The sequence below is a fragment of the Canis lupus genome, chromosome 19, assembly GCF_048164855.1.
Source record: "Canis lupus baileyi chromosome 19, mCanLup2.hap1, whole genome shotgun sequence".
NCBI classification, from domain to species: domain Eukaryota; kingdom Metazoa; phylum Chordata; class Mammalia; order Carnivora; family Canidae; genus Canis; species Canis lupus.
In genome coordinates, this window is record NC_132856.1 from 49,550,766 (window position 1) to 49,562,830 (window position 12,065).

Below are 12,065 nucleotides of genomic sequence, written 5' to 3' on the forward strand. Positions count from 1 at the left end.
GACCACAGCTTTGTAGTACAACCTGAAATCTGGCATTGTGATGCCCCCAGATATGGTTTTCCTTTTTAAAATTCCCCTGGCTATTCGGGGTCTTTTCTGATTCCACACAAATCTTAAAATAATTTGTTCCAACATCTCTGAAGAAAGTCCATGGTATTTTGATAGGGATTGCATTAAACTGTAAATTGCCCTGGGTAACATTGACATTTTCACAATATTAATTCTGCCAATCCATGAGCATGGAATATTTTTCCATCTCTTTGTGTCTTCCTCAATTTCTTTCAGAAGTGTCTATAGTTTTTAGGGTATAGATCCTTTACCTCTTTGGCTAGGTTTATTCCTAGGTATCTTATGCTTTTGGGTGCAATTGTAAATGGGATTGACTCCTTAATTTCTCTTTCTTCCATCTCAGTATATAGAAATGCCACTGACTTCTGGGCATTGATTTTGTATCCTGCCACGCTACCAAATTGCTGTTTGAGTTCTAGCAATCTTGGGGTGGAGTAGCAGCAATGTCCACAATAGCCAAACTGTGGAAGGAGCCTCAGTGTCCATCGAAAGATGAATGAATAAAGAAGATGTGGTTTATGTATACAATGGAATATTATTCAGCCATTAGAAACGACAAATACCCACCATTTGCTTCAACATGGATGGAACTGGAGGGTATTATGCTGAGTGAAATAAGTCAATCGGAGAAGGACAGTGTATGGTCTCATTCATTTGGGGAATATAAATGATAGTGAAAAGAAATAGAAGGGAAGGGAGAAGAAATGGGTAGGAAATACCAGAAAGGGAGACAGAACATGAAGACTCCTAACTCTGGGAAATGAACTAAGGGTGGTGGAAAGGGAGGAGGGCGGGAGGTGGGGGAAACTGGGTGATGGGCTCTGAGGTGGGCACTTGACAGGATGAGCACTGGGTGTTTGTTAATCTATATGTTGACAAATTTAACACCAATAAAAAATAAATTTATAAAAAATAAAATAAAATAAATAAATATTTAAACTGAAAAAAAGATTGTAACTGGTAAAAGAAAAAAATGATAAATTTGAATATAGGTCAATAGAAATTATGCCATCTGAGGAACAAAAGAAAATAGAATGAAGAAAAATATACAGACCTCAGAGACTTGTGGCACAGGACCAAGTGCACCAACATACACATAATTAGAATCCCAGAATAAGACAAAGCAAAAGAACAGGATAAACTTGAAGAATGAAAGGCTAAAAACTTCCCAAATTTTAATAAAAATATTGAGCTAAGCATCTAAGAAGCACAATGAACTACAAGTAGAATAAATTCAAATAGATCCTGAAACACTGAAACATCTCATAGACCTTCTAACAAAAGACAAAATCTTTAAAGTGGCAAGAGAAAACTGATTTTTCGTGTCAAAAGATCCTCAATAAGATTAAGGAGTGATTCCTTGTCTGAGATCATGGAAGTCAAAAAGCAGTGGAATAACCCCTTCAAAGTGTCCAAAAATATATATGGTCAACCAAGACCTCCATATCTAGCTAAATTCTCCTTGAAAACTGAAGAGGGATCCCAGGGTGGCTCAGCGGTTTCGCGCCTGCCTTTGGCCCAGGGCGTGATCCCGGAGTCCCTGGATCGAGTCCCGCGTCGGGCTCCGGCATGGAGCCTGCTTCTCCCTCTGCCTGTGTCTCTGCCTCTCTCTCTCTGTCTATCATAAATAAATAAAAATAAATCTTTTAAAAAAAAGAAAACTGAAGAAATTAAGGCACTTCAAGATAAACAAAAATAAGATAATTCTTGCTTGCTGAACAGTCCTAAGGGAAATACTCAATGAGTCCTTCAGGCTAATAGGAAAGGACACTAAAAAAAAAAAAAAAAAAAAAAGGAAAGGACACTAGATGGTAATGTGACTCCAAAGAAATAAAGAGCACCAGTAAAAGTACCTAGGTAGGTATAAGGAAAGACACTGTAAGTATGTTTTTGTTTGTGGCTCTTTGGTTTTCCTGTTGCAAAAGATACATCTGGGTGGCAGAGTCATTTAAGCATCCAACCCTTGGGCAGGCCCAGTGGCTCAGCGCTTTAGCGCTGCCTATAGCCTAGGGCGTGATCCTGGAGACCCAGGATTGAGTCCCACTTTGGGCTCCCTGCATGGAGCCTGCTTCTCCCTCTGCCTGTGTCTCTGCCTCTCTCTGTGTGTGTATCTCTGATGAATAAATAAATAAAATCTTTTTTTAAAAAAAAGGCATCCAACCCTTGATTTCAGTTCAGGTCATGATCTCAGGGTCATGAGATCAAGCCCCAGGTGGGCTCCATGCTGAGCACAGAGCCTGCTTAAGATCCATCTCTCTTTCCCTCTGCCCCTCCAAAGGCATTTTCCTAAGAACACCAGATAGTCCATAAACACAAGAAAAACTGCTCAATCTGGTGTGAGGTGGTATCTCTTTTTTATGGGTTTTTTTTTTGTATATTCTTTTATTAGAGTTTGATTTGCCAACATATAGTATAACACCCAATGCTCATCCTGTCAGGTGCCCCCCTCAGTGTCCATTACCCAGTCACCCCATCCCCGGCCCACCTCCCCTTCCACTACCCCTTGCTCATTTCCCAGAGTTAGGGGTCTCTCATGTTTTGTCACCTTCTCTGATTTTTCCCCACTCATTTTCTCTCCGTTCCCCTATGATCCCTTTCACTATTTTTATATGTATTGGAATTGCATATTAAAGTGGATTAAGTGAGTTAACATGTATAGAAATGGGTAGAAATGCATGGCATAAAGTAGGTACCATGAAAACTATGACGGAACCTATCACTTGATTATTTAAATCAACTCTCTTTTTCCAAATAAAAATATTGGAACATCCTAAAGGATTTTGACAAAATAGATTACATTTTTTTCAAAATGATGTTCCAAGCACTTATTTTGGCTTCAGTTTTACTATTCAGAGAATAGAGCTTTAAAGACATTCTGCTTGATTATAATTTTCCACCAGAAAGATGTTCTAAGAATTCTTACTTCCTGTGCCTTCTTTGCATTACGCTCTGGCATAATTAAAAACTGCTACTCTGGTTCTAGTCATGGCCATGATCGTGTAGAGAACTTGCACTTACCGGGTGGGTGTTCCATAAAGGTGAGGCCTGGATGCAGCAGAAATGGCCATAATTATGGCTGGGACTCCATATCCCACAGGGAACATGAGCTTCTTCATGAACCTGTTCACACTGGAGTAGTTGACCACCTTCAGGTTGCGTGCAGTGAGGAAAAGGTGTAGACCCTCCAGCAGCATCCAGGTGAAGGAGGCCAGGTAGAGATAGTGTAAGGCACCTGCAATGATGGAACACAGCACCTGGGGGGGTGCCACAAGGAGGGATTTTCAGAGAGGAGGTGGCCCCAGGACCTGTCCCATATCTCGCCATTGGAGTGAACTCTCATGTGTATAATAAAGGACTTGTCAAAAGAGGGTTTTTATCTAGTTGTGTCAATGTGAAATAGGCTACATATCATTAAAACTTCTTTGGGACCCAAGGCCATTTTATTAAGGTACCAATGCAGCACAGGTCCATAAACTGAGGATCCCCTGTTGCAGGGCAGGGGTATCTCTGTGACAGTGTCAGTACCTTGATTTCAGTCCGGTCAATGGCCACGAGGAAGAGCAGGTGAGCCAGGAACAAACAGATTGAGAGCTGCAGGTGGAGGGAGGTGCTGGTGTTCTGGATGGCTTTGCACAGCAGGAAGGTGAGGGCTGCCAGGAAGAGGCACAGCAGAGAAAGGCCCAGCCCCACATACGTGATCATAGCCAGCACGGGATCATCATCCTGGGACCCAGCCAAGAGAAGCAAAGAATACATCAAAGTCACATTTTCCTGCTCTGGGGTAGTGACTCTTTCATCATTTATAATTTTATTTATTGACATAGTAACATCAAGAATATATGAACCAGGTAAATTTACTCTGTTGTTGGGTATGTTCCTCCAGGTTCAGAATGCTATAATTTTATGGAATTCTGATCTGATTAGTTCAGATCCTGTAAGAACTGAGGGATAAGAAAGTCCTTTTTTTAATAATAAATTTATTTTTTATTGGTGTTCAATTTGCCAAAATACAGAATAACACCCAGTGCTCATCCCGTCAAGTGCCCCCCTCAGTGCCCATCACCCATTCACCCCCACCCCCTGCCCTCCTCCCCTTCCACCACCCCTAGTTCGTTTCCCAGAGTTAGGAGTCTTTATGTTCTGTCTCCCTTTCTGATATTTCCCACACATTTCTTCTCCCTTCCCTTATATTTCCTTTCACTATTATTTATATTCCCCAAATGAATGAGAATATACACTGTTTGTCCTTCTTCAATTGACCTATTTCACTCAGCATTATACCCTCCAGTTCCATCCACGTTGAAGCAAATGGTGGGTATTTGTCGTTTCTAATGGTTGAGTAATATTCCATTGTATACATAAACCACATCTTCTGGATAAGAAAGTCCTTATTCAAGACAAAGCCCTGGAGCTTACAGGGATTTGTTTTACTTTAAAGATCGCTTAAGGCTTTGGAGTGGTGATTCAGAGGAAGTAACCAGCTCACATGGCTGGGGAGCAGTCAAACAGTTCCTAACCCCCCTGCCCTCACTGGCTTTCCTGGTCCCCTTTGACCTCTGCCACCACCAAATCTTCCTTTCTACAGTCCTTGAGAGCCCCTGCCTACAGCCTTCTAGTCCTGATGACTCCTGTGATAAGCAGAATTCTAATTTGGCAATGAATGATGAATGTGTACACACACTTTCTTCCAAATTTTCAGTTAAATGCCATTTTAGGTGCTGCTGTGAAGGGATTTTTCAGATGGAATTCAGATCCTATACCTGCACCTCAATGTTTATAGCAGTAATTTCCACAACAGCCAAACTGTGGAAGGAGCCTTGATGTCCTTTGACAGATGAATGGATAAAGAAGATGTGGTATATATATATACAATGGAATATTACTCAGCCATTAGAAACGATGAATACCAACCATTTGCTTCAACGTGGATACAACTGGAGGGTATTATGCTGAGTGAAGTAAGTCAATCAGAGAAGGACAAACATTATATGGTCTCATTCTTTTGGGGAATGTAAAAAATAGTGAAAGGGAATAAAGGAGAAAGGAGAAAAATGAGTGGGAAATATCAGAAAGGGAGACAGAACATGAGAGACTCCTAACTCTGGGAAACGAACAAGGGGTGGTGGAAAGGGAGGTGGGCGGGGTGTGGGGGTGACTGGGTGACAGGCACTGAGGGGTTCACTTGATGGGATGAGCACTGGGTGTTATGCTATATGTTGGCAAATTGAACTCCAATAAAAAAATAAAAATAAAATAAAAAAGAAGATGTGAGATAGATATAGATATAGAAATATATTATTACTCAACCATCAAAAAATGGAATATTACCCAGCCCTCAAAAAGAATGAAATCTTGTCATCTTCAATAATCTGAATGGAAATAGAGGGTATAATGCTAAGCAAAATAAGCTAATCAAAGAAAAATAAATACCATATGATTTCATTCATATATGGACTTCAAGAAACAAAATATGAAAATAGGGGAAAGGATGGAAAAACAAAATAAGATGAAAATAGAAAGGGAGACAAACTGTAAGAGATTCTTAACTCTAGGGAACTAACAGGGTTGCTGGGGGGAGGGGAGGTGCATAGGGGAATGAGGTAACTGAGTGATGGGCATTATGCAGGGCACTTGATGTAATGAACACTAGGTGTGATATGTGCAACTGAAGAATCACTAAATCCTGCCCTTGAAACTAAAACTACAGACACATTAACTAAACTCAATTTAAGTTTAAAAATTAGAGAAGAAAAAGGAATGCTGATATCTGTGTGAGGGTCTGTGAGAGAAGGAATGGAGGTACCCCCTAGGAGCTGAGCACAGTCCCCTGCTCACAGCTAGCTAGAAAGTAGAACCCCAGTCTTATGACTGAAAGGAACTGAATCCTGCCAGTAACCAGGGAGCTCACACGAGGACCCTGAGCCTCAGAAGAGAATGCAGCCCTAGCTGATTCAAGGATTTCAGGCTTGTGAAGATCCTGAATAGCAATTCAGCCATACCATGCCTGACTGCTGCCCTAAAGAAACCATAAGACACAGATTTCTGTTTTTTAAAGCTCCTACATGTGGGGAAATGCGTTACTGAGAAATAGACATGGGATGCAGCCCCTCTCACCTGCACATCGTGGTGGGCCAAGAGGACAGCAAAGCTGCTGAGGTGGGTGCACTGGCAAGTGGTGCTGGTGTCTCCACTATTCACCATCGTACAGCCTCTGGTGGACCAATGACCAGATCCATCCTGACTGTGCTCCCAAAAGACACAGAACACCTTTTTTGTTGGCCCAGGGGTCACTGACTGTAGGAAAAACATAGGTGGGAGCTGGTGGTTCTGGTGCTCAGAAATGCTTATCCAAAGCTGGCTTGCAAAGAGCTTTCCTGGGGTAATGACATACTCGTGGGGGAGCCCTCCAGAACCTCAAGGCTGAGGTAGGCAGTGAGGCTGTACTCAGGACCCAGGCTCTTCCACATCCACAGCCCCATGCCACCAGCACTCACATGGTGGGATAAGATGTAGGTGATGGGGGAGCTGAGCTTCTTGTTGCTCATAAAGGCCGAGATAACATCTGAGAGCAGAACAGGGGAGACTCCTTGCAACAAGCTTTTGTGTGCCCCGGGCAGAACAGCCTGCTTCTCAGGCTCCAGGACCAGAGGGGCTTCAGCCAGCAACTTGCCCATCCCCGGAGTGGAGATGAGGCCCACCACAGAAGGACCTGCAGGGCAAGACCAATGTTGATACCTTGGGAAGCCCAACAGGGCCCCTTTCTCCTCAGATGGATTCTTTGTGGTCCCACTATATCCCCCCTTCCCTTTAATCTTCAGTTCCCTGTTTGTCACATCCTTAGGCATCTCATGGCCTTCCTCCCATCTCAGCCATTACCTGAGTCACCAGATTCATGCGCCACATCCCATTTCAACAGCATCTTTGCCTGATTCTGACTCAAAGTGACATTACTATGTCCTTGCTCCTGCACCTCCAGGGACAGATCTACAAGTTGTAGGAGTTATATAAGGAAGTTAGGTTAGTAATTCTGCCTGGAATGGTTGCTATAACACCATTATTTTATATATGTATTTACACATACACACAATTTACGAAGGTTTATGAGAAAATACTATGAGCATTTGAACACCAACAAATGGATGGATAACCTAAATGAAAGTGACAAATTCCTAGAGACATACAAACTACAAAAGTAATAGAAGAATAAAGTTGAACAGACCCATCATGGGCAAAGATAATGGAACAGATAAAAATTCCCCAAAATAAAAAGCTTAGACCAGATGGATTTACTGCTGAATTCTCCCAACTATTTAAGTAAGAATTAACAAGAATCCTTTGTAAATTCTTCCAAAAATAGAAAGGGAAGGAATGATACCTAAATAATCTTATGAAGCCAAGATAACCATGATAACAAAACCAGATAAATTCGTTATAAGAAAATTATAGACCAATATTTCTTATGAACATAAATGTATTTTTATATATTTTATATGCCAGTTTGATTTGCCAACATATAGTATAACACCCAGTGCTCATCCCATCAAGTGCCCCCCTCACTGCCTGTTGTAAATGTAAAAAAAATTAGCAAAACATTAGGAATAATTTAACCCAAGGGGGTTCAAGACTTGTACACAGAAAACTACGAAAAAAATTAGAAGTGAAATACCCTAAGTAACTGGGAAAATATTCATTATTCATAGATTAAAAGGTTTAATATTATTAAGATAGCAATATTTCCCAATGAGCTCTAAAGATTAAATACAATTTATATCAATATTCCAACAATTTGGGATCCCTGGGTGGCGCAGCCGTTTAGCGCCTGCCTTTGGCCCAGGGCGCGATCCTGGAGACCCAGGATCAAATCCCACGTCAGGCTCCCGGTGCATGGAGCCTGCTTCTCCCTCTGCCTGTGTCTCTGCCTCTCTCTCTCTCTCTCTCTCACTGTGTGCCTATCATAAATAAATAAATAAATAAATTTAAAAAAATTATTCCAACAATTTCTTTTTTTTAGTGTGTTTCTTTTTTTTAACAAATTTATGTTTTATTGGTGCTCAATTTGCCAACATATAGAATAACAGCCAGTGCTCATCCCGTCAAGTGCCCCCCTCAGTGCCCACCACCCTGTCACCCCCACCCCCCGCCCACTTCCCCTTCCACCACCCCTAGTTCATTTCCCAAAGTTAGGAGTCTTTCATGTTCTGTCTCCCTTTCTGATATTTCCCACTCATTCTTTCTCCTTTCCCCTTTATTCCCTTTCACTATTTTTTATATTCCCCAAATGAATGAGACCATATAATGTTTGTCCTTCTCCGATTGACTTATTTCACTCAGCATAATACCCTCCAGTGCCATCCACGTTGAAGCAAGTGGTGGGTATTTGTCATTTCTAATGGCTGAGTAATATTCCATTGTATACATAGACCACATCTCCTTTATCCATTCATCTTTCGATGGACACCGAGGCTCTTTCCACAGTTTGGCTATTGTGAACATTGCTGCTATAAACATTGGGGTGCAGGTGTCCTGGTGTTTCATTGCATCTGTATCTTTGGGGTAAATCCCCAGCAGTGCAATTGCTGGGTCGTAGGGCAGGTCTATTTTTAACTCTTTGAGGAACCTCCACACAGTTTTCCAGAGTGGCTGCACCAGTTCACATTCCCACCAACAGTGCAGGAGGGTTCCCTTTTCTCCGCCTCCTCTCCAACATTTGTTGTTTCCTGCCTTGTTAATGTTCCCCATTCTCACTGGTGTGAGGTGGTATCTCATTATGGTTTTGATTTGTATTTCCCTGATGGCAAGTGATGCAGAGCATTTTCTCATGTGCATGTTGGCCATGTCTATGTCTTCCTCTGTGAGATTTCTGTTCATGTCTTTTGCCCATTTCATGATTGGATTGTTTCTTTTTTTTTAATTTATTTTTTATTGGTGTTCAATTTACTAACATACAGAATAACCCCCAGTGCCCGTCACCCATTCACTCCCACCCCCCGCTCTTCTCCCCTTCTACCACCCCTAGTTCGTTTCCCAGAGTTAGCAGTCTTTACGTTCTGTCTCCCTTTCTGATATTTCCCACACATTTCTTCTCCCTTCCCTTATATTCCCTTTCACTATTATTTATATTCCCCAAATGAATGAGAACATGTAATGTTTGTCCTTCTCCGACTGACTTACTTCACTCAGCATAATACCTTCCAGTTCCATCCACGTTGAAGCAAATGGTGGGTATTTGTCATTTCTAATAGCTGAGTAATATTCCATTGTATACATAAACCACATCTTCTTTATCCATTCATCTTTCGTTGGACACCGAGGCTCCTTCCACAGTTTGGCTATCGTGGCCATTGCTGCTATAAACATCGGGGTGCAGGTGTCCCGGCGTTTCATTGCATTTGTATCTTTGGGGTAAATCCCCAACAGTGCAATTGCTGGGTCATAGGGCAGGTATATTTTTAACTGTTTGAGGAACCTCCACACAGTTTTCCAGAGTGGCTGCACCAGTTCACATTCCCACCAACAGTGTAAGAAGGCTCCCTTTTCTCCGCATCCTCTCCAACATTTGTTGTTTCCTGCCTTGTTAATGTTCCCCATTCTCGCTGGTGTGAGGTGGTATCTCATTGTGGTTTTGATTTGTATTTCCCTGATGGCAAGTGATGCAGAGCATTTTCTCATATGCATGTTGGCCATGTCTATGTCTTCCTCTGTGAGATTTCTGTTCATGTCTTTTGCCCATTTCATGATTGGATTGTTTGTTTCTTTCCTGTTGAGTTTAATAAGTTCTTTATAGATCTTGGAAACTAGCCCTTTATCTGATACGTCATTTGCAAATATCTTCTCCCATTCTGTAGGTTGTCTTTGAGTTTTGTTGACTGTATCCTTTGCTGTGCAAAAGCTTCTTATCTTGATGAAGACCCAATAGTTCATTTTTGCTTTTGTTTCTTTTGCCTTTGTGGATGTATCTTGCAAGAAGTTGCTGTGGCCGAGTTCAAAAAGGGTGTTGTCTGTGTTCTCCTCTAGGATTTTGATGGAATCTTGTCTCACATTTAGATCTTTCATCCATTTTGAGTTTATCTTTGTGTATGGTGAAAGAGAGTGGTCTAGTTTCATTCTTCTGCATGTGGATGTCCAATTTTCCCAGCACCATTTACTGAAGAGACTGTCTTTCTTCCAGTGGATAGTCTTTCCTCCTTTATCGAATATTATCCAAGAATAATTTCTTTAGAAATGGACAAGTCAGGGCAGCCCGGGTGGCTCAGAGGTTTAGCATTGCCTTCAGTCCAGGGCGTGATCCCGGATCGAGTCCCACATCAGGCTCCCTGCTTGGAGCCTGCTTCTCCCTCTGCCTGTGTCTCTGCCTCTGTGTGTGTGTGTGTCTCTAAAATAAATAAAATATTAAAAAAAAAGAAATGGACAAGTCTATCCTAAAATTCACAGGACATTCCAAGGGGCCCAAATACCTAAAACAATCCTGAAAATGAAAACCAAAATTGGAATACTTACACCTCCTGATTTCAAAACTGACTACTAACCTATAATAATCAGAACAGTAGTAAATAAAAACAGTGAAAGGGATCAAAGGGGAAAGGAGAGAAAATGAGTGGGAAATATCAGAGAGAGTAACAGACATGAGAGACTCCTAACTCTGGGAAATTAACAAGGGGTAGTGGAATGGGAGGTGGGCAGGGGAATGGGGTGACTGGGTGATGGGCACTGAGGGGGGCACTTGACAGGATGAGCACTGGGTGTTATACTATATGTTGGCAAATTGAACTCCAATAAAAAAATGCCCAAAAAAAACCATATAGAGCAATAAAATGAAATTGAATGTCCAAAAATAAACCCATACTTCTGTAATCAATTGATTTTCTTTTTTAAAAAATATTTTATTTATTTATTCATGAAAGGCACAAAGAGGCAGAGAGAGAGGAAGAAGCAGGCTCCCTGTGGAGAGCCTAATGTGGGACTCGATTCCAGGATTCTGGGATCATGACCTGAACCAAAAGCAGACACTCAACCACTGTCACCCAGGTGCCCCGATCAATTGATTTTCAACAAAGGATACCAAGACTCTTCAGTGGGAAAAGAAAACTCTCTTCATCAAATGGTGTTGGCACATGTGGATATCCACTTGCAGTAGAAAGAAGCTGGAACTCTACCTCGCACAACACACAAATATTAACTCAAAATGTATCAAAGGCACTTGATGGAATGAGCACTGGGTGTTATACTGTACGTTGGAAAATTGAATTTAAATTTAAAAATGTAAAAAAAATGTATCAAAGACCTAAATTTATGAGCTAAAACTAGAACAGTTAGGAAAAAAAATGCAGATGTAAATCTCCATGGCCTTGATTTGGCAATGGATTCTTACAGAAGACCCCAAATGCACATGCAACAAAAAAGACTTCATCAAAACAGAAGCATTTGTTCATTAGAGCAAAAAGACCATGAGAAAGTGGAAAGACAACCTATGAAATGAAAAAAAAATAGCAAATCACATGTCTCATACAGTCTACTATAGAATATATAAAGAATTCTTACAGCTTAAAACCAAGTCAAACAAAGAATTATTTTATAAAGGCAAAGGACTTGAACAGACATTTCTCAAAAAAAAATACTGATATTCAACAATCACATGAAAAGATGTTAAATATCATTAGTCATTTGGAAAATGCAAATCAAAACCATAACAAGATATCACCTGACATACACTATAAAGGCTATAAGAAAAAAATGTTAAGTACCAAGTGTTGCTGAGAATGTGGATATTGGAACTCTGTGTGTTCTAGGTGGGGATGTGAAATGGTGCCTCCATTTTGGAAAGAGTTTGGTGGTTCCTCAAAAAGTTGGTTGAACACAGAGTGACCTCAATGCTGAGAAATTCCACTCCTATGTATATATGCAAAATGCTGAGAACAGTTATTCAAAAAAACCTTGTCCACCAATATTCATAGTAACACTATTCAAAATAATCAAATGGTAACAACACAAAAGTCCGT

The 12,065-nt window shown here is 41.0% G+C and overlaps 1 protein-coding gene across 1 annotated transcript in view; it reads right to left on the minus strand.

The window, feature by feature from the left end:
- The window catches only part of LOC140611356 (adhesion G protein-coupled receptor E2-like), a 43,225-nt gene that overhangs the window by 22,449 nt on the left and 8,711 nt on the right, over positions 1 to 12,065 (minus strand). The window contains exons 9-13 of the mRNA XM_072788141.1: positions 6,946 to 7,053; positions 6,564 to 6,778; positions 6,184 to 6,363; positions 3,595 to 3,792; positions 3,088 to 3,323 (exon numbers count right to left, since the gene is read on the minus strand). Coding sequence (XP_072644242.1) covers positions 3,088 to 3,323; positions 3,595 to 3,792; positions 6,184 to 6,363; positions 6,564 to 6,778; positions 6,946 to 7,053 — 937 coding nt within the window. The remainder of the gene's footprint in view (positions 1 to 3,087; positions 3,324 to 3,594; positions 3,793 to 6,183; positions 6,364 to 6,563; positions 6,779 to 6,945; positions 7,054 to 12,065) is intronic.